Source organism: Molossus molossus, unplaced genomic scaffold (genome assembly GCF_014108415.1).
Source record: "Molossus molossus isolate mMolMol1 unplaced genomic scaffold, mMolMol1.p scaffold_m16_p_12, whole genome shotgun sequence".
In the NCBI taxonomy this organism is placed as follows: domain Eukaryota; kingdom Metazoa; phylum Chordata; class Mammalia; order Chiroptera; family Molossidae; genus Molossus; species Molossus molossus.
The window spans coordinates 100,351,782-100,373,711 of record NW_023425347.1 but is presented as its reverse complement, the minus strand read 5'-3'; the positions used below and the strand labels follow the sequence as shown (position 1 = coordinate 100,373,711).

The window sequence follows — 21,930 nt, the reverse complement described above, 5'->3', positions numbered from 1 at the left end:
AACAAAACAAAAGATAAGTACTTTTTATGGGAAGGTACTTTTTTCCCTCTAAAACACTAATAAAATCAACATACAAAGGATGACATCTCAGAACTGAGAAAATGTCATTGTTGTCACTGGTTTTCAACAACATACTTATCTCAGGCCATGGAAATTTTCCAAATGCGTATTTTCTACCAAGTCTTTTGGAAAAACCAATAAAATAAGAACTTGAAAAAAATAAACATTATCTTGTTATCCTGAGATACTGGAGGCGCAGGGTAGCTTCAGCTCCCTGCTGCCACCCGTTAACGAGATCACTGGGCGCAGGCTGCCCTAGCCCTATGAATCCCTGGTTCTCCGTTTACAGATTGGAGAGAATGGTGATGTCGTGAGGACTAAAGTTCTCCTTTAATGATTTTCTGTTTAAAAAAATACCCATGCCACGAGTGTCATTCCGATGTCACTGATAATGCCAGTACACTGAGCACCTCAGCACGAAACTAAGAACTGAATTCTCTACTTCATCTCGTGAGTTAAGTGTGTATGGAAATCTCTCTGAAAACCTCCACGTCCCCTCTTCCTGCATAGACTGCTGTGGCCTCTCTGTGCAGTGAGGCGCCTCCCTCCTTAACTGGGTGTGTGAGGCTGTCGCTAGATTTATAGCCAAGTACTTACACAGCAACTTAGAACCCTGATGAAAACTTAGTTGACTATTTTATTTTATTTATTTTTATCCTCACCTTAGGACATTTTTGCATTCATCTTTAGATAGAGCAGGAGGGAGAGAGAGAGAGAGAGAGGAACATCAATGTGAAAGGGACACATCGAGTGGTTGCCACCCACATGGCCCCAACCGGGGCCGGGGATGAACAGCAACCGAGGTACATGCCCTTAGTGGGAACCGAACCTGGGTCTCTGGACCACGGGCCGACACTCTGACCGCTGAGCCAAATCGGCCAGGGCCTTAGTTGACTTTTTAATTAGTTCAGAAAGAAACTGCAAAAACCAATGTGACCATTTTAGCTAAAAGAAAAACGTTTAGGTTATACCCACCATGACCATCTGGCGACAGTCTCTGGTATGAAACTGTACAAAACATTTCTGGATCTACGTTGCTCTCCTTTTATTTCATCTCAGTGATGAACTTAATATTTTGAAAACTTTCCTGTTTCACTCTAGAAAAGTCGTGAACGGCTTGCTTTGTCTTTATGCTGTCAGGTTTTGAGTTGAGAAGTCTTCAAACTCTGCAGCCCTCAGTGACGGCGTCACTGGCGGACACGCGAGGGAGCCCTGCACTAGGGAGACAGTGTAGCACTCGGAGGAGCATGCACATCTCCCCTGACGCAGCGAAGGGTCTGCGCAGGCGCAGGCGCACTGCATGCCCGGAAGTACATGTGGGATCACTGCATGCCTTGCATTTCTCCAGCCACAGAGCTGCTAGTATAGACATTGCATGTTTAAAAATTGAACACAGAATATGGCATGTTTCAATTTTTAAAAAGCCATTTACTTACCAAGTCTGCATGTCCAAAAGTAGGGACCTAGAATAATGCACAACTCAGGACGGTAATATCCAAAGTACCCGAACATTTAATCCATGGTATATTCAGTTATAAAATTTAAAACCAAATAATACCTGGATGCAGTTACGAACACAGCAGTGGTTTCTAAGTGTAGCTGTTAAGAAAGAAGGATTTGAGCGTTGTTGAAGATACACGGTTTGATCAAGCTGGGCTTGCTGAAGTTAAATCAGACAAACAAGCAAGACTGCAAACATCGTCAGTCTTTTTCATATTAATGATGGTAGAACGATACAGCTTTTTTTCTGAGGGAGAGCATCTTCTCTTTGAAGAGATTATATCAACTTTGCAGAATACTGAGAGGATTCCGCGCAAAGGGAGTGAAGACAGGCGTCTCCTTGAGTTGCTGTGACAGCATCAGTGCCATCCCCTTGAGTCCCAGCCCGTGTGCCACAGTAACTCGTCACCCACTCGAATTTATCAGGGCAGCAAACTAGCGTTTGCTTGACAATAAAATTTGAATTGACCGGTCTCACGGCAGATGACAGGAAAGACATTACTCTTGGGAATCAGAAACGATTCAGGAACTGTCTACCTCTGTCCAGGCCCGTATTAGAGAAACAAGCCGGACTCCCTGTCACGCTGCTGGAGGAGCTGCCCCTTCTGCTTGGTTACAGTCACCCTCCACACCCACCCCACGTTTGGGAAACATGTTATCTAGGACGTGCGGTGCTGCGAGCTGTGACACGCGGCGTGCACTCGCCTCAGCAGCGGGACCCTGTCACACGGGCACGCGATCACTGCAACGTTCAGGCAGGGCCGTGACGAGTCGGGCACGAGAACCCTTCTCACACCTTACAGCCTCTGCCCTGGCCCGGCCTCTGCATCAGGAGGCACAGTAAGACACCAAGGCAAATTTCTATATTAAAAAATATAGACTGGAAGTGGCCGTTAGCAAATCATATGCTGATATGCACTTTCCATGACTTGATAACAATTTCATTTAAACTTGGTTACCACACTGTGTTTGATCACTGGAACGAAGTACCTTTATATGCCCTGCACCCTAGAGCCATACCCCGGGGGGCCCTGGAGAAAGTAACCAGCACATCTCTTAAAGCCACAATGTGGGATAGGAGGCGAGTCAGGAATCTGAACACCAGAAAGACTCCACGTGAGTGAACCCAGAGCTGCGCAGGTGTAAGAGCAGGTCAAGCCATCTAACGAGCTTGAGTCTGTGGGTGAAGGTAGTTAGTTCATGTCCTAGGTCTGTCAGAATATACATAAATGGGTGTGCAGTTTCCCGAACTTGCAGCGCATGGAGTTACAGGGCATTGATGGTGACCCGCCAGGCCAAAAAGAAAGTTATTTGAAGCATGATATTGTTACACTTGGCACAACGCAACAGGTTTCGGTTTTGCTTTGTGTTCAGAGCACATGCTGGCAGAGCCAGGTCTCGGGAAGGGCCTCGTCTTCTCCTTTGAGTGTTTCCCCCTGGCAGTTAAACAAGAGTTTCTTTTGCCATCGATCCTCAATGGTCTTTGTCTTTTTCTTTATTTCCTTTTGTTTATTTATTTATTTTTTACTTCAAAGGGAATGATAATGTCCTTTCCTGGATTTGGTCAGTTTCACTATATAGTTATCACCTGGTATTTTGTTTTGTTTCTTTTCCAGAGTGAAAGAATTGAAAAAGGCCAAGGAACTTGAAGACATACAGCAGCATCCCTTAGCAATGTGACATTGCTTTTCAGACTGTTTTCATTTCTGTTTTTAGCAGAGACACGCAACAACACACATGCGCGCGCACGCATACACATGCACACACACACACACACACACACACACACAATCCCTCTGCAGTTTTGGGGCGATCAGCTGCAGGATTTTAACAGGAATGTTTTGGTCATTGCATTTGCACTTTCATGGACAACTTTTAATTTGATCAGCAAGACATCTTGGAACTCAATCTTCTGTTGGATCATGGGAAAACAAGACACCGCGAAGAATCGAAAGAGGCTTCTTCCTCTGGGGAAGAAGCCGTTTTCCTTCTCACATAGGGCTGTATTCAAACATCGTGTGGAACTGTACAAATATTTATACCAAAAATATAGATAAGAAAAGGTGGGGATGCACTAGCAACAAGAGAATGCTGTTCCTGCACCTGTCAATTACTTCCAGGAAGCTGAATCTTTGGGATTCATTGTCAGTGGAGGGCTTAGATCATACAAATCTTTATTGGGTCCGTGTGTTCTCATTTCCTTCACTGTTTTACTTTGTTTTTGTTTTAATCTCTACAGCACACTTAATGCAACTTTTAAAATCTGCAGGTTTTTAATGTCTTGTGGAAATTTTGCAGAGGGGCGGGTGTGTGGCAAACGGGTAATGCATGGGAAATAACGAGAAACCGCTTCCAGAGTTAACATTTATTTCCTTGTCCCCACCACCTCCCAAGAACCTGCGAATAATCATCGTGTCCCTTTTCTCATGTTCAGCACTTTAATTTTTTTGCCTTACTTTCATGTGCAATGAGAATTTCTTAGAGAATTGGTAAAGCATGTAGCTTTTCCTAGTGACCTTGGAAAGTGTAGTCATTCTAAGGAATCATGAACCTTGCCTGGACATCTGCCACCTAAAAGATCAGTGTGGTGCTGCGTTCTGGCCAGTAAATTCCATATTTTTGGCTATATCTCATCCAAACGGAGCAGTTTCTGTGTATATATAGAAGGTAGAAATGGAAAGTGAGAAATACTTGAAAGGGATTATATTAATTGCTAAATATTTTATTCACAAAGGTCAATAACATGGCAAGATAAAATTATTTGTATAGTTTTGTCTGAATGAGCAAGAAAAATGTGGATGTATTGTTTGTATATATTGTATATATTAAAACAAAGAGATATGTGCATGAAATCAAGAAAAAAGAAATGAACAAAAGCAAAGCATTAGTGGCTATGGTCTGTAAAATGAAACAAAAAAACTTTATTTCACTATAAGAGTACTTTATTTTAAATGTTCTTTAGAAGAACATTTTGCTAAAGCATGACTAAACTGCAAAAAATTTTAAAAAAAGAGCTACTGTATTTAGACTTAGGAAAAAAAGGCAGAGTAACATTACTTTAAAAAAAAAAAAAAAGGATATGTTTACATTTAATTTTGGCTACCGGGAGTTTATTTTATTTTATTTAAAATTTTTTTGCCAATGGTGCCAAGTAATGTGAATGCTAATATTGCTTAAGAAAATTAAGTTACTTTTGCTAAACAGATAATCATAAGATGAATTAGTAAACAGCTTAACACCATCCACTCGCTCCAACAGAGAATACTTAGAACGACCAAAACCTGACAAGTCGAATGAAAGGTAGAAAAAATGTCTCACGTTTTCATATCTCCTGCTGGAAATCAGAAAATGTAACAAAAATTGCACAAAAATCACTAAAAATTTAAAAGATGCAAACTGGTCTTGTAGGGATGTCATGGTATGTTACTATTTTCACATAATGAGGAGCCAAAGAAATCTGATGCTTTTAAAAATTAAACTACTACTGTTAAATTGAGGAGAATCAAGTTCGCATTTGCTGATGCCAGTTTAAAATCCCCAGGTTATGTTTCAGGACTAGTTGGTGTAAAAGCTGAAATCATAGCTTCTTCTTGGTTCTGTCTGCCAACTGTAAGTTAAAACTCCAGGCTTGTTGTGAAGCCTAAAAATACTCACAAATCAGCTTTTAAACTGGTGTCTTTCGAAGGAAAGTAGATACAAAAGGATCGTGGTAAAAACTGGGGTCAGAGCTCTTGGTGCCTTTCTATAATTGTACTTGTTTCTTAATTACTTCCTTTCACTGCCAACCTCAAATTACTGTACAGTATATGTCTTACTGCTTGTGATCAGCTTGGACAACAGTGACAGCCCCACAGCTAGTAGCCATCTGTACATTTGTAAACTGAGCTGACTCAATTTTGTTATTTTAAATGTGTGGGTTATGTTACAGCTGTTGCGGTCCCCCAGATACCTATCATTTTCCACAATTTGACCTATAGGAGGACACTGAGTAATTCACAAACACACAACCGCATTCCTAAGTGGGAAGATGCCAGCTCTTTCAGAATATCCTCCATCAATGCTGAATTTAGGTATGTTCATTCCATTTATTATGGTACAAATAACTGACCTTTTGACAAGAGTAATGACCTCAGTGGATTTGCTTTAACCCTCACATCTATTTATTTATTTTTTTAAAATGTGTCCCATGCTACATTATTAGCTGAGTAAGGTAGAAAATTCCGGAAGATAAGGACTTGCATAGAATTAGGAGGGTTCTCGTGGAAGGAATAGGAAGCAGCGGTACAACTGTGAATCCTAGGTGAGGTACAAATACACTTCCACTGATACGAAGCATTTCTGACCGCTTTTTCTTGGTTATGAATCTTAATTTTAAATATAAGATGATAGATAAGTGCAGCTTTCTTGGATAATCTGAATTCCCAAGTGCCAGGAGTAGGATTTCATTATAAAATTAATAGCTAACCTTATTCTGTCTCCTGAAGATTTAATTGCTATTCTTGTTACCCATTTGAAATCAGCTGTACTGTGTGAACGAAATAAAGACACTAACTCGAACCCCTTTCTGGCTGCACGGTCGCTTATGGCAGTTCCACACAGTAGTTGGCGCCCAATGGGGGGTCCCGAGACTTGCATGTAAAACTAGTCTAGATGTCTTCTTTTTTGTAAGTTTTATTTTTGTAATTGTGCATGTAAAGCATCATTGAATCAATGGATCTGTTGAAGAACTCAGCTGCTGGAAACCATGCAAAATGTTTTGAATTGCCCTTAAAATATGGAAAATGTTTTCTGAATGCTTTATATTCTTTCTGCTGTAAATTAAAAATGAAGAAAATTTCCCCATATTATGTGTGTGTGTTGCTTTAACTTTACCTGATAACTACAATCCAAAGTGATTGGCATGTTTCAAACCGTATGAAATAATTTCAAATATCTCCTTAGATCCAGAGATAATGTTTTGACATTGAATGTCACATGGTTTAGGATATGTCCATGAAGGCAAGAATGTCTTCATGGTACTTAGAACACCTGCTTTGGAACTATTTTCTCGGGCACCTCTCAGCATATCATCTGTTTTAGTGCTGTTATTTGAATGACACGGACACCAGTCCCAACTTCACCTTTTCAGTTCCTCAAGTTGGTTGAGAGGTACTTTCCAGCTGACTACTGTCAGTCTTCCTACCTAAGTAGCTGTCAGTTTCAGTCTCTTTACTGCAAAGCCTCATGTCCCTGGTGGTCCCTCTTCATCTCATCTGACTCAATGCCACTGCAGGACGGATTCTGCATGATCTCCCACCTCCATGGGGCCTCAGTGGTTTCTACAGACCAATGCATTTCAACGCCATTTTCCTTTCTTGTTTGTCCACACTCTATTTCATCTTATTTTCACCTGTGCCCCAACCTGCACCCTCTGCTTGGTTTGTGCCAGCCATGTCCATTTCCACTGTTGTCTTTGTTCATGATGTTTGCTCATCCCTTGCCTGGAAAGTTCTCCTTTTGGTTACTTATCACTCAAATCCCACCTCCTCTGTGCCACTCTCGTTTATTCTAATATACACTAACATTTAAGTTTTTAAAATTATTCCATTTACAGTTGGGAAAGACAAGTGTTTATTTTTCGTTTCTCATCTAATCTAAGCCAGTAGACCTATTAGTGTTTTGTAGTGTTGTTTTTTAACGTAAGAGTTGTCTGTGTCGGTAGGAATACTTTGTTACAGCCTGAAGACGTTGAAAAGTAACCCTCTGCATTCAGATAAGTGCCTCCGCCTCCATAAGATGAAAAGCTGAGGACCTCGGCTGTGCCAGTGGCCAGGAGCACCCAAGTGTAGAGACACTCCGTCTCTGATCTATGCAATGACGAGTATGAAGAGCGAACCTACACCAATCAATGTCTGTGATAAATACCCCAAACGGACTGCATATCTCATTTAACAGGTTTCTTGGAAAACCGCGGGGTCTGCGGGCCCACTAGGTTCATGTGGGGAGTTGAGCAGAAACACACACAGGCTGTCGCCAATATTGTCACCGCCTGAGGAACGGCCCACCCTCGTTTACCTGCACAGTCCCGGCGGCGCGTAGCGCACCCCGTCCCCCGGCGTCAACGCGGGGCACGGCTGGGCGACGGGCGGACGCTCACGGACCCGCACCCAGCAGCGCAGACTCAGGCCCACTGCGCAGCCGCGGTCCCCACGAGCCCCGCCCCCTCGCTGCACTCGGGAGCCCCGCCCCGCGGCGCCCCGCCCACCTGGCACGCCCTTCCGCGCCCCGCCCTGTGACGTCCTCGGCCCCGCCCCGGTCCCTGGCCTCCGGTCCCGCTCCGCCGTTCCGTCGACACTCGCTCGCCGCCGCCACCGCCAAAATGTGAGTGACGCCGTGTGAAGCTGGGCGGCCTCGGGCTCCCGGGGACGGCGGCCCGCGACTGGGCGCCCCGCCCGGCCCGGTTCCCGCCGGCCGCCCTCAGACGCGGGCCGAGGCCGTGCGAGCCTGCGCTGGGCTCCCAGGCCCGGGGGTGGGCGGAGGCCCCGGGAGTGCCGGCTGCGGACGGGCGGGGCGACCCCGCGGCGCCGCCGACGCCCCGGAGGGCCCCGCGGCCGAGGGCAGATCCGGAAGGGGCCCGGGCAGGGCCGGGGGCTTTCCGGAGAAGGAGTTCCCCGGCCCCGGCCCCGGCCCCGCCCCCGGGGTCCCCGAGAAGGGCGGTGGGCCGGGGTCGGGTCTGGTGCTGGGCTGGGATCCGGAAGTGGCAGGGACGGGATCTCGGCCCAGTCTCGGGGCGCCCTGGGTCAGAGTGGATGGGGCAGGTGGCTGTGGGACTTCTTGCAAACGGACTTTCCCGGTGGTGACACAGAGGACGCGTTGGGAGGCACAGCACCCTCCGCTCCGGCCCCAGCCTGCTCTTGCTCGCCTGCAGAGGAGAGGGGGTGCGTTCTTTCCCCGGGTTTCCTCCAGGCACTAGGGACACCACCCTGGACTCACCACTGAGGCCGCTGTGCCAGTAGGATCGCAGTGGTTAAGATCCGGATCCGTGGAGCTACACAGCACCTGGTCTGAACACGACAGCCAGCTGTGTTGACTTCCTAAACCTCACTTGACTCATCCATAAAATGGGGGTCACTGTGATATTCCCCTCAAAGAGTGAGAAAATGCGTGGAGAAAATGCACCAGTACATGGTCCTCCACGGATGTCTTATCAGACACTAACCTCTGAGGGCAGAGATGAATGTGCTGCATCCCTGGTCACTGGCACACGGTAGAATGCTGCTTGTTGAGTCAATGAATCAGTGGCTGTTGTATGCAGGACACATGCTAGGTGCTGACTTGGATGGGGAAGACCTCTAAGACACAGGGGCCTGTGACCTATTAGGAAAGGCAAAACACACACACACACACACACACACACACACAATGAAAAAATCAAATCAAAGCGCTGCCAACAAAGTAGTCGAAACAGTAAGGACTTCAAACCCAGACTGGTGAAGGAAGATCTGCCTGGGGAGAAGTAAAGCATTTGATGAGGATTTTAAACAATGAGTAACCTTTTACTGGAGGGAGCATTGCTTCTTGTTTCTGTAAATGAGTGTATTTCCCATACTGGAGAAAGGGCAGTCTAGAACTGTTCATAACCACAAAAACAGTTCTTGCCACAATGAGAAAATCAGAAGAGTACGGAGTGCATTTAAGTAAATGTGTGGCTTTTTAAAAGTAATAAAAAATTGCAAAGTAGAGTTTATCTATCTTAGGATCAGGTGTTTCAGGAGATTCTATTAAACTTTTACTTTAGACACTGGTCACTTTTAACATGTGGGTATAATCTCGGACATTACAGAGGAATTAGAAGAAATGTCATTAGAGCCATTGGTCATCGCTGCAGGAAGGGTTTCTTTTTCTGCTTAGTTCTGAAATCCCTAACACTGAGGGTCCTGGAATAACTTCATACTTACAGACAGTGCCTTCAGAATGCTCGTTTACTGATGCGCGGGCCTTTCCATGTTTCAGGTCTACAGGTGCGCCTGCAGGGCCCAGCGCTGCCTCTGGCGGCAATCGGAGACTTCAGCAGACACAGAATCAAGTGGATGAGGTATTGCTCTGAAATGTTGAAAAGAACACTTTTAAATCCACAAAGGAATGCTCTGGAAATAATTGTTTAGAAAAAGTATCATAAAAGTGTGAATGTACAGTAAATTTTGACTGTATCGTGAAAGTGACAGAATTTTTTCCCCCACTATTCTGGAAGCCCTAATCTAAGCAGAAGTCAGATTCTCCTAGTTTTATGCTTGTGTTCTATGACCAAATCACATACCTAAGACACACATACCCCTCCCTGAGAACACTCCTCCAAGAACTACTTTATAATGTATATTTTAAAATAAAAAAAAAATTGGAAAAAAGACAACCACTTTATAAATTAGGGTAATAGAGTGTTCAGAATTAGGTCTGTAGATTGTTCCAGCCAAGACCAATCCTTCTGACCAGATGTTTCATTAGAATGCTGTTCCAGGAACCTGACTTTCTAGTAACCCAGCCTGAGTAGACCTCTGTGGAATTCAGCTTCGGTCGTTGCCCATTGACGTACAGAAGGCAGATGCCGGCAAATTGCTCTAGCCCAACAAATCTATATTTGTGGGATTCTTGAGTTAGAGGATGCTCACCGCATCGTTGTTCTGCCCTATATATGCAGACCCACAACAGAAATTGAGAAATAAAAAAACTAGTATTTCCATGTTCCTAAAAGCCATTACTGTCCAACAGGACATCTTGCTCTTTCTGCATTTAGTGGCCTTGAAAAGCAGCATTAAACTTATGTCAAACTGGGGACCAAATAATGTGATGGAAGATGATTTGACTTTGGGTGGTGGGCACACAATGTAATACACAGATCATGTATCATAGAAATGTACACTTGAAACCTATATGACTTTATTAACCAATGTCACCCCAATAAATTTAATTCAAAAATAAAAATAAAATTTAACGGCCCTGGCCGGTTTGGCTCAGCGGTTAGAGCGTTGGCCTGCGGTCTGGAGAGACCCGGGTTCGGTTCCCGCTAAGGGCATGTACCTCGGTTGCAGTTTGTCCCCGGCCCTGGTTGGTCGTGCGGGCGGCAGCCACTCGATGTGTTCCTTTCACATCGATGTTTCTCTCTCTCTCTGTTCCTCTCTCTCCCTCCCACTCTACCTGAACAAAAAATGGAAAAATGTCCTCGGGTGAGGATAAAAAAAATAAAATAAAATAAAATTTAACGTAACAGTGGATTGTTAACGCATAAGGTAATATTGTGATATGATGGCTTTGTTTTATGAACATCTGAAAATTTTATATTTTCATGCTAAGAAACCCATTCTAATTCCATCCTGCATGAAACTTTTATTTACTTAACAAAATCATATTGGGTCCTTTTTCTTAACCAAAGGAATTTTAAGGAGAGTTGTTTTTTTAATTCAGGTGAAATTCATACAAAATAACCATTTGAAAGCGTGCAGTTCAGTGGTTATTTGGTGTATTCACAATATTGTGCAACCATTACTTCTGTGTGGTTACACAATTTTTTCATCACCACAGAACACCTTGTAGGCATTTAGTAATTACTCCTGTTCCCTTTCTTCTATCCCCTGGTTTTCTCCCATTCTAATTGCCTTTCTGTTTTTATGAATTTTCTTATTCTAGATATATCATACAAAAGTAGCCATATACACTGTGTGGCCTTTTGTGTCCGGCTTCTTTCACTTAGAATAATATTTTCATTGTTCAAATTGTAAGAAATATCACTACCTCATTCCTTTTTATGTCTAAGTAATATTCCATTGCATGTGTATACCTTGTTAATTCATTCATCAGTTGATGGATTTTTCTGTTGTTTTCACCTTTTGGCTTTACAATAATGCTGCTATAAACATTTGCATACAATTTTCTGTGTGTACATTTGTTTTCATTCGTCTTGAGTATGTATCTAGGAGTAGAATTGCTAGATCATATGGTAATTCTGTGTTAACTTTTTGAGGAATCAGCAAATTTTTCCACAGTGGCTGCACCATTTTATATTCACACTAGCAATGCCCAAGGATTCTATTTCTCCACATCCTCACCAACACTCTTCTCCCTCCCTCCCTCCTCCCTCCCTCCCTTCTCTCTTTCTTGTTATAGCCATCCTAGTGAATATAAAATCGTGTCTCATTGTGGTTTTGATTTGCATTTCTTTTTTCTTTTTTTTTAATCCTCACCCGAGGACATTTTTCCATTTTTTGTACAGATAGAGTGGGAGGGAGAGAGAGGAAGAGACAGAGAGAGAGAGAAACATCGATGTGAAAGGGACACATCGAGTGGCTGCCACCCACACGACCCAACCAGGGCCGGGGACAAACTGCAACCAAGGTACGTGCCCCTAGTGGGAACCGAACCCGGGTCTCTCCAGACCGCAGGCCGACGCTCTAACCGCTGAGCCAAACCGGCCAGGGCTGATTTGCATTTCCTTAATGACCAATGATGTTAAACATCTTTTCATGTGCTTATTGGCTATTTGTATGTATTCTTTGTAGAAATGTCTATTCCAGTCCATTGCCCTGTCTTAATTTAATTGATTTTAGAGTGGGGGGGGGGGGATGAGAGAGATATAGAGAAAGAGAGAGAAACATCGACTTGTCATTCCATTTATCCATGTAGTCATTGGTTGTTTCCTCTATGTGCCTTGACCGGGGAGCCTTGGCATATCTGGATCACACTCTAACCAACTTAGCTACCCAACCAAGGCCAAGACCATTTGAATTTTGATAGATTGTGTTGAATCTGTACAGAAGTACATCATTTTGGCAAGGACTGCCATCTTAACTGTTTTAAGCCCTGGCCGGTTTGGTTCAGCTGTTAGAGCGTCGGCCTACAGATCAGGGAGTCCCGAATTTGGTTCCCACTAAGGCATGTACCTCGGGTGCAGTTTGTCCCCGGCCCCAGTTGGGGTCGTGTGGGTGACAACCAGTCGATGTGTCTCTCTCACATCAATGTTTCTCTCTCTTCTCCTCCTCTTTCCCCTGCTCTATCTGAAGAAAAATGCAAAAATGTCCTCAGGTGAGGATAAAAACAAAAACAATATTAAGTCTTCCATTCTGTGAACATGGGATGTCTCCCCATTTAATTAGGTCTTTAATTTGTTTTCAGCAGTTTTGTAGTTTTCAGTGTCCAAGTTTTTGCCTCCTTGGTTCATTTTATCCCTAGGTATTTATTCTTTTGGATGCTATTGTGTACGGAATTGTTTAATTAATTTCCTTTTGATTGTTAGTATGTGGAAACAACTGATTTGTGAATTGTGATATTGTACCCTGACACTTCATTGAATTTATCTATTAACCCTACTGTGGATTCTTTGGGATTTTCTACATATTGAATCATCTGCAATATAGGTCATTTTACTTCTTCCTTTCTAATTTGGATGCCTTTTGTTTCTTTTTCTTGCCCAATTGCTCTGGCCAGAAACTCCAGTACAGCGTTGAACAGCAGTAGTGAAAGTAGGCATCCTTGTCCTGTTCCCTGATCTTAGGAGGAAAGCTTTTTCTCTCTCTTTTATTTAAATCCTCACCCGAGGATATTTTTCCATTGATTTTCAGACAGAGTGGGAGGGAGGGAGACAGAGAGAAGGAAACATCAGTGTGAGAGAGAGACACATCAATTGGCTGCCTCCTGCAGGACCCCAACCAAGGCCCGGGATCAAATTACAACTGAGGTACGTGTCCTTGACCGGAATTGAACCTGCAACTACTTGGGGCATGGGCCGTCGCTCTAACTGCTGAGTCAAACTGGCCAGGGCTAGAAATTCTTTATATAGCCTAGGTAATAACCACTGGTCACATATATGTGTTATCAATATCTGCTTTGTTTATTTCTCTTTTTCAATTGTATCTTTCTGGTAATAAGAGGGAAAGTTCTTCTCCTGGCTGCTGTGGCTCAGTTGATTGAGCATCATCCCCTGGACTGAGAGGTCCCGGTTCCATTCCTGATCAGGGCATATGCCCTGATTGCAGGTTCAATCTCCAGTAGGGGGCGTGCAGGAGGCAGCCAATCAATGTTTCCCTCGCACATTGATGTTTCTCTCTCTCTCTCCCCCTTCCTCTCTAAAAAAATAAATCAATAAAAAAATATTTAAGCCCAGCCAGTATGGCTCAGTGGTTGAGTGTCCACCCATGCACTAGGAGGTCATCAGTTCAATTCCTGGTCAGGGCACATGCCCAGTTTGCGGGATTGATCCCCAGTTGGGGGCATGCAGGAGGTGGCCAATCAATGTTCTCTCTCATGGATGTTTCTATCTCTCTCTCCCTCTCTCCCTCTCCCTTCCTTTCTAAATCAATAAAGAAAAAACTATTTAAGATGTATATATAGAAAAAGAGGAAAAATTCTTCATTTGGTTAAATTTACAACTCATTTTTTTTTTAAAGATTTTTTAAAATTGATTTTAGAGAAAGAAGAAAGGAGAGGGAGAGAGAGATGGAAACATCGATGAGAGAGAACATTGACTGTCCGCCTCCTGCGTGCTCCCCACTGGGGATCGAGCCTGCAACCTGGAGATGTTCCCTGACCAGGAATCAAACTGGCGATCTCTTGGTGCATGGGTTGATGCTCAGCCACTGTGCCACACCAGCCAGGCTACAACTCATTTCTTATATGGTTACAGATTTTTGTTTCCTATTTATAGAAACCCTTCCCTGCCTCAATATCATAAAGATAATTCTTCACATTTTATTCTAGAAGTGACTCTTTGGTCTGCAGGCCGACGTTCTAACCGTTGAGCCAAACCAGCCAGGGCATAAAGCTTTCTGGTTTTTGTTTGTTTGTTTTATCCTCACCCAAGGATATGTTTACTGATTTTAGAGAGGGAGGGAGAGAGAAAGAGAGAGAAACATTGATGTGAGGGAGAAACCAATCAGTTGTCTCCCATACACACCCTGACCAGGGATTGGACCTGCAGGGCAACTTTCTGTTTTTGACCATTGTGCATGGATGGTAGTTGTGGGGGTTTTCTATAAATACCCTTTATCATATTAAGGAAGTTCCCTTCTAGTCTTGTTTACTAAGTGTTTATTTCAGCCAGCCCCCTTTTTAATGAAAGTTTGGCTCAAAATAATAAAGTGCTGGCCTTTTGTTCTTCCATTTCTTTATGTGTAACTTGACGGGATCGTGTTCATTCAGGTGGTGGACATCATGAGAGTCAATGTGGACAAGGTGCTGGAAAGGGACCAGAAGCTGTCCGAGCTCGATGACCGTGCAGACGCACTCCAGGCGGGAGCTTCCCAGTTCGAAACGAGTGCTGCCAAGTTGAAGAGAAAGTATTGGTGGAAGAACTGCAAGGTAATTCTCTTCGATCGTCTTTACATTAAGGCACCCTCTCATTCTCAGGGGGGTAACGAAACCCACAAATACTGGACTTGCATACATCGTGGAGGTGAGTTGACTTCCCACACATGGGAATTTGGATTGACTCTGGATCTAGAACATGGACTCATGCCCTTTCCTTTCCCTACAACTAGAAAATCTCCACGTTCTGTGGCTGACTTTAAGAAGCAATAAAAATAAAGTTTAAAACGAATGAGAGAGAAGCATGTAGGAGTGTTCAGAATCAGTCACAGACATACCCACACCAAGCCTCCACCCCAGTGGGGCCTTGAGCACAGGCTGCCAGGAGGGGCTGGCTCGTGGTCGGTGTGCGTGGTTCTGTGACTGGCCCCGGTGCCAAAGGGAGGAGCTGCTCAGAAACCAGGGTCCCTGCAGACAGCGAGAGCAGCCACACAAGGAGCGGAACCAGAGTAGATTTTGTACAACTACCGAAGAAGTGTGCCACCACCAGATCCACATGTGTCCTGCCCTTCCTGGCTTAGAAGTGACACTTTCCAATACGTGGATGTGGAGTACTTGTGTACACAAACAAGTGCCTGCTTAGGGACCACCGGTCATTTGAACAGCTTATGAAAAGCAGACAAGTGGCCCTGGCTGATTTGGCTCAGTGGTTAGAGCGTCGGCCTGCGGTCCAGAGAGACCCAGGTCGGTTCCCGCTAAGGGCACGTACCTCAGTTGCAGTTTGTCCCTGGCCCTGGTTGGGTCGTGAGGGTGGCAACCACTTGATGTGTCCCTTTCACGTCGATGTTTCTCTCTCTCTCTCCCCCTCTCTCTCCCACTCTATCTGAACAAAATATCAAAAGAAAGAAAGAAAAGCAGACAAGTGACCTTCAGGCCCTAATTGAGAGCATTACATTTAGGCTTTGAAAACCATGATCAGATTGTAGTGCACCTGCCTTCCCCCTCAGTGACTAGATAGTACACGATGCTCTGCCGTCAGCACTTCAGTCTCTCTCTGAAATGTGACGTGGACACGTTTCGTTACAGATGTGGGCCATAGGGATTAGCGTTGTGGTCATCGTCATCATCATCATCATCGGTGAGTCCTGTTCTCAAGTCAGTGATGCTTGTGTGCTCACGGGATTTCATGTACAGGAATTCAGAAGAGCCTCCGAAATGTTAGCTCACTCCAGAGATGTTCATGTTCTTGAGTAAATGTTTTAAATACTTGAGGTCGTATGGTGAAAGTCAGAGATTTTTCTATGTAAACATTAATGCTTTGAAATTTGAGAAAATTTATTCATTTCTACTGACCTATCAGTTTTCTCTCTGAATATATTTCCTTTTGTGAGAAACAGTCTAGTGACTAAAAGCACGGACTACCTCTGATCTACCCTGGCTCCATTACCATCCAACTGTGCGGCTTTGGCTAGGATTTTAATATCTCTGAACTTGAGTTTCCTCATTTGTAAAATGGGGATAATACGACTACCTACCTCATGTTTGTTATGAGGACAAAAACTGGTAAATATAAAAAAGTGCTTAGGATGCCGTGTGGTGTATGATGGTAATAATATTTATATAGATAAATAAATACACCCCTATTATTACTGTTACTGCTAAAGAGACTGTCCAGTACTGGAACAGCCCATTGCCATTCTAACCCAGCTCAAACCTCTTCAACCCCCTCCCAACAGGCCCCTCTCCCCTTTCTGTGGACACGTAGGCTAGCGTGTGATGTTAATCCTGGATTTGCACTGAAACTAACCTGCTATTTTCCTCGCTTTTCTCTGTCTCCCTGCTTCTCAGTGTGGAGCGTGTCTCCATGAAGAACCAGTGGACTCCAGCCTCCGAAACCTCAAGACTTTGACCTAGAATCTGCGATAGTATCAAGCTTATATTCTGTAATATCTAAAATGATTATTTTCTGCTAGTTAATGGAAAGTTTGATTTTTAGGAAACGTGCCTGGTTTTTAACATACTCTCAACACTGGAAGCGGAGTCCGCCCAGCCCAGTTGGCGCAGCGCCTCCCACATTGACACGCGGGCTGGCGCGGGGCCGCTTCCGCCCCAGACCGCGGCACCGGCCCGGCTCGTTACTCCCCACCAGTTGTCTGAGTTTTTCCAAGTTAGCTCTCCTTGCCACATGAACTTATCTTTGGAACCACATTTTAAACCTTCGGGTAATCGGATTTCCAGTTTGTGCCTTCCAGAGAGAACACTACTGTCTAATTCAAATCTGCGACAGTGACAGGCTGTGCCTTATCTTGCTACCTTTCTGATTCCCTGTAAGAGAACCCTCTACTGTTTATAAGCACTACTGACTTTCTCTGTATTTAAAGTAAGAGAATTTTTACTGGTAAAGAATTTTTGTTCTTACATTAGATACGAAGATGTTTACTTTCTTGTTATTACAGTTTTGTATCATTTGCTAAAATATTTTAATCAGAAATAACCTCTTTAAAAGTTTTATAGAACTATGGCTATGACCAAAGTTTCTATTTTGCCAAATAGTTAAACCCCAGCAAAGTGCCCTTGAATCTGTTCCTGGCAGATAAATTCAGAACAGTGACAAATGGAACTCAAGGGGCCCCTCAGAATTAAAGCTGTAATATTGTTTGTGAAGTTTCTACATCCTGACAGGCCTTCTTGCCTTTGAAATATTGTAGGTTGTACAACTCCCCTTCATATTCAGCCTTTTTCCTGGGGTTAGAGAACGTTCCAGCTAGACCTTGAGCATCTCATACCGAGACAGATTGCAGAGTAACAGCTGTGGACCCCGATATGCTTCTGAGAATTGTGTGAGCAACAGTTTTGTAGCCTTCAAGCAAGACCACCTATGAACTGGTCAGCATTTGGCCCAGTCCTCATAGACTATAGGTTTTTGGAGCTTGTTCCTATTTTTATTCATATTCTATTTCCTAAGTCTGTCCTCTAAGTTATACTTTCAATTAGCATTGGTCAGGGGTGGCTAACTTTTCACAGAGGACAGCTAACCCAAGACACTTTCTTTCTTCGATGTCATTGACTGCGCAAGATGCTGCTTTAGAAATAGCTGTTGTCACCCGAGAGACTTAGGCTGTATGGCTCTAACACGGGGATTCAGGTATGAATGAAGACAGGTGAGGAGGCGCCGAGGGACAAGCGCAGAGGTTCCCACTCTGGCCCACTGCACTGGAGTATTCTAGATTCTTCTCACATCCTAGTGTGTGACTTACAAAGCAAAGTAGTTGAGGTACACCAGGACTCGGGTTCCATTTCTCTGATGTCTGTCCCCCTGACAGCGCTGAAGTGATGTAACGTTGAGAACGTGCCCAGCTGTGAGAAGAAAGCAGTCAGTGTAGGGACCTTGGCCCCCTCAGCTCAGGGTCCCTGGCCGGGTCTGATGCTGAAACTTTGGTGCTCTCTTCTTGGCCTTGTGCTCAATGCCATGTAACCCAGCGGCTCCTGCATTAACCCAGGAATACCTCGCTTGTATCTGTGCATTTAGCGGGGAGCTTGCCCCCCGTAATGAACTGAATAAAGTGTTTCTAAACATCGTGGTGCCTGTGCTGCTGCTGGGGGGCTGGCTGCGCCTCATCCCAGTCCTAAGACGAGCACCATTTGCTGTTCCCCACTTCTCCCTATAACCCCTAAACTCCATTCCCAGCCCGCTCCCTGAGTACTCCAATCTCCTGTTCCCCATCATGTCGCCATACACTGGTCAACAGGAGCAAACTGGCCCCTCATGAAGTGCTTTTCAGTATAGCAGGCGAATGGGAATGGGCTTTCTCATGGATACTGAGTTCTTCAGCATTTGGCTTTTGATTTCTTAAATATATGGTCTTTCAAAAGTGATGTGCAGAGCTGGCCTTGCATATTGTACAATAGAGAGCTGCCTACATGGGACATGGGGAATCTAATTTGGTGGGTGAGGGACATCTCTGGATATGCACTTCTTCTCTTATTCTGCAACCCTTAGGGAACAATATCACATGGGTGGAAGCAGACTTCTGCTTACGTTTACAAGAAAATGTCAGTTTTCTACAAAATCCTCTTGGGAGAGAAGAGGTTGACTTCATTCCATTGCCTTGGACAGACTATCCTGGAAAAAATAGAATTGTGCTTTTCTTCGGGTCCTTCCTATAATGAAATCTGTATGAATTTTTGGTGCCATTTTCAAGGAAAATCTACCATGTATGGACTCCCCTTTCTCTGCCCCTCCCTTAAATGTCAGGGTTCCGCCCTGGCCGGTTTGGCTCCACGGTTGGAGCGCCAGCCTGCGGACCAGAGAGTCCGGGTTTGGTTCCTGCTAGGGGCACGTACCAAAAAAAAAAGTCAGGGTTCCTCGGGGCTGGGTCCTCAGCCAACTTGTCTTTCCAGTCTACTTATTCTCCAGTCTTACCTATTCCCATGTCTCTCTCCATTAATCTACTGATGACTCCTGGCCTGTTAGTGGCCTCTCAGACTCATCACGCACCAGACAGAATGAAGCCATCCCCACCTCATGCCCCTCATCCTACCATTGATGATGTCTGGCCCAGAGCATGGCAGGGAAATGGCAGTGGCCCACCTGACAACTCTGCTTGGAAGTCTGACACACATCTCAAACATAACTCTTGATCCTCCATCAAAACATACCATCCCCAGCCTTGCCCATCTAAGTCTGTCTCATCCTCTGCAGCTCTGCCTAAACCACACCCAGGAGGCACCCCCATCGGTCTCTTCTCCATTGGCAAGCCTCTGGGCCCCCAAATGTCTCTTATGATCAACAGCCTCCTAACTTTTAACTGTTTTCCTGTGCAGCTGACTGATACAGATCACTGTCTTGCTTAAAACTCTCCCCTTCCCACTCTCACGGAAAAAAAAGTCTTAGTTTCCCTAAGTATAAAGCCCACTCTGATCTAGTCCTCCCTGCCGTCGTCCTCCCTCCCCTTCTCTGTTCTCCAGGCAGAGAACATGGCCTTTCTGTTCCTCAACAACAAACCTGCTCCGCTTCAGGGCCTTCCCCACCCCCTTTCTCACAGGCAGGTTTCAATGTCAGCGTCTCGGCCTTCCCTGAGCGCCTGGCGTGGGGCCTCCTTCACCCCCAGGTCTGCCACACTTCATCCCGTCAGCTTGTTTCTTGTTCTGCACAGCACTTGCCATCTTCTGAACTTAATTTAATGGGGTTGTTGATATGTTTTATATCAATGAAATTTGGGCAGAACTTCCGCCACCACTCTCTCTCCCCACGGACCACAATCATCCCTACCCAGATATGCATTCAATAAATCCTTGTTGAATGAATGCAGTTTCACAGGAGAGCTTCAGAGGAGAGGGAGATCTGCCACCATTTGGGAAAAGGGGGCAGTTTATCCCATACCTGATACGAACAAGGGGCGCCCTTCACTTCCTATGCAATTCCTTCCATTAACCCAACCACTGCTTAAGACTTTAGAAGGGCAGGGACTGGCGAGGGGCGAGCGGCACGGCGCCTTCCCGGTCGGGCGAGTGGTCCACACCCTGCGCAGAGCCTCCAGGCTGGTATCTAAAGGGCTTCCCAACACCTTCCTTTTCCGGAACGGAGCGCCTCCCAAGAGAGCCGCGCTTGCTTCCTACAGGCCGAGCGCGCCTGTAACGTTGGGCAGACCAGCCAAGCGTTTAAGTTGCACTTGACTTGACCCGAGAGCTCTGGCGGGCGCAGGTGTAAGAAAGATGAGAACCCGCGAGGACGCAAGGAAAGCGCTCCGAGGTCCAGCTCCTTCCTGCAGCTGCGCCAGCGGGACCCCGACCCACCAGCTCCCCGCACAGTTGTCCCCAACTCCGGGCCACTTGTGCCTCGCTCCCCGCCCCGCCGCCTCTCTCGCGGCCACCCCGCCGGCCCCGCCCACCTTGCCTCCAGGGTCCCGCCCTCCCCGTGACTGACCGCGGGAGCGCCCTATCACCGCCGCGCTGGTTCCAGCGGCCCATCCCCAGGCGCTGTGAAGGGGCCGGGCCCTCGACTCGCGCGGCCCGGGCTCGAACCTCCTCCGGAGCCCCTCCGCTCTTGCTCACACGCCCATCTGTCCGGATTGGCCAGCCTCCCGCCCTCTGCGCGTTATGTAACCCGCTCTGGGACCTTCGCCCCCGCCCACTCGCATCCGGTTATGTAACCCGGGCGCCCCCGTCCGGGCCCCGCCCCCGGGCCAATAGGAGCCCGCAGAGCCGGCGGCGGCGGCCAATCGTGCGTCCAGGGGCGGGGCCTCGTCACGTGGCCGGCGGGGGGCGCGGCGCCCGCTGCCGTCCCGCACGCGACGGGCCTCGGGACTCCGTGGCCCCGGGGGGCTGGACGAGCGGCAGTGCTAGGGGCCCGCGGGCGACCGTGCAGGCGGCGGTGAGTGCTGAGGTCCGGCGGCGAGGCCTCGCAGCTCGCGGGCGCAGGTTGTCCCGAGCCTGACCTCCGCTCTGGAACCGCGATCGGGCGGCGCCGGCAGGGAACCTGGGGTCCCCCGAACTTTGTACTTAAAGTTGCCCCCTGCTCCGGGTCGCGTTTCTGGGTTCACGCCGACTTTGCAGAGCTGCGGGTGGGCACATTGGTGACCCCGAGTCAGGCTTTGCGACCGCCGGGGCGGAGGGTCCTCTCTCCAGGGCTGCCCAGCGGGCGAGCCGCAGCCGGGTCTGCGGCACCGGATTGTCCGCTTCCCTTGACATTTGTCGCCTTTGTCCCCCCCATCCTCCCAGGCCGGACCTCTCGAGTGCAGACACCCACGAGCGCACGGAGACCCTGGAGGGAAAAGGGCCTCAGATGGCCCGAGATCCGTAAGTGCCGGTTTGCGGTGACCGGCCGTTTTCGCTAATGCAACGGCGTGGACCACCGTGGAGCACATTCCTGTCGCTGGCTGCAAAGCAGGAAAGAAGCAGGCAACGCATCGAGACCGCCGCGCGAAAGATGGACCCTTGTGAAGATCTCAAAGTGTCCAGCGGCCAAGCTCCTGACTCCGGGGGGATTGGACCCCAGCAAGGGCCACCGGCCGGGGGCACTGAGGCCTTGGGGAAGGAATCCCATGGGAAGTGGAGCCAGGAATACCAGCCTCAGAGCAAATACCCGGAGGGCAGCAACAG

General features: G+C 46.5%; 3 protein-coding genes and 1 long non-coding RNA gene across 25 annotated transcripts in view; 3 read left to right on the top strand and 1 right to left on the bottom strand.

The window, feature by feature from the left end:
* The window catches only part of CAMTA1 (calmodulin binding transcription activator 1), a 797,376-nt gene extending 792,778 nt beyond the window's left edge, over window positions 1-4,598 (top strand). For 2 of the 4 annotated variants that reach the window (XM_036255210.1, XM_036255213.1), the window contains one exon: window positions 3,177-3,271. In XM_036255210.1, the coding sequence (XP_036111103.1) occupies window positions 3,177-3,209 (33 nt within the window). In that variant the 3' untranslated portion in view covers window positions 3,210-3,271. Of the gene's footprint in view, window positions 1-3,176 lie in introns of all 4 variants that reach the window. The other 2 variants (XM_036255211.1, XM_036255212.1) reach the window with 2 other exon arrangements.
* Window positions 4,599-7,849: 3,251 nt separating this feature from the next.
* Window positions 7,850-16,788, top strand: VAMP3 (vesicle associated membrane protein 3). Its single transcript, XM_036255215.1, has 5 exons — window positions 7,850-7,920; window positions 9,553-9,634; window positions 14,725-14,883; window positions 15,916-15,967; window positions 16,678-16,788. Coding segments are annotated over exons 1-5 (315 nt in total). The 5' UTR covers window positions 7,850-7,918; the 3' UTR covers window positions 16,698-16,788.
* On the bottom strand, window positions 8,347-20,913 carry LOC118626031. 7 transcript variants are annotated; one of them, XR_004958843.1, is made up of 8 exons: window positions 20,756-20,913; window positions 19,835-20,003; window positions 18,869-18,952; window positions 18,087-18,186; window positions 16,637-16,746; window positions 9,498-9,642; window positions 8,759-8,913; window positions 8,522-8,603 (listed from the first exon to the last, which is right to left on the bottom strand). It is a non-coding gene; the product is annotated as an uncharacterized LOC118626031 (long non-coding RNA). The 7 variants fall into 7 exon arrangements; XR_004958840.1 differs by having other exon boundaries at window positions 19,873-20,003; window positions 20,756-20,910; XR_004958842.1 differs by having other exon boundaries at window positions 19,873-19,998; window positions 20,756-20,909.
* Window positions 20,914-21,187: 274 nt separating this feature from the next.
* Window positions 21,188-21,930, top strand: part of PER3 (period circadian regulator 3) — a 68,831-nt gene continuing 68,088 nt past the window's right edge. For 9 of the 13 annotated variants that reach the window (XM_036255130.1, XM_036255122.1, XM_036255131.1 and 6 more), the window contains exon 1: window positions 21,550-21,930. In XM_036255130.1, the coding sequence (XP_036111023.1) occupies window positions 21,665-21,930 (266 nt within the window). In that variant the 5' untranslated portion in view covers window positions 21,550-21,664. Of the gene's footprint in view, window positions 21,203-21,549 lie in introns of those variants that run through there. The other 4 variants (XR_004958822.1, XM_036255123.1, XM_036255121.1 and 1 more) reach the window with 1 other exon arrangement.

Bases quoted from the DNA above. Each gene is read 5' to 3' on its own strand.
- VAMP3 (XM_036255215.1), top strand. The intron at 9,635-14,724 runs GTATTGCTCTGA...GTGTTCATTCAG, and splicing joins CACAGAATCAAGTGGATGAG to GTGGTGGACATCATGAGAGT. The intron at 15,968-16,677 runs GTGAGTCCTGTT...CCTGCTTCTCAG, and splicing joins CGTCATCATCATCATCATCG to TGTGGAGCGTGTCTCCATGA.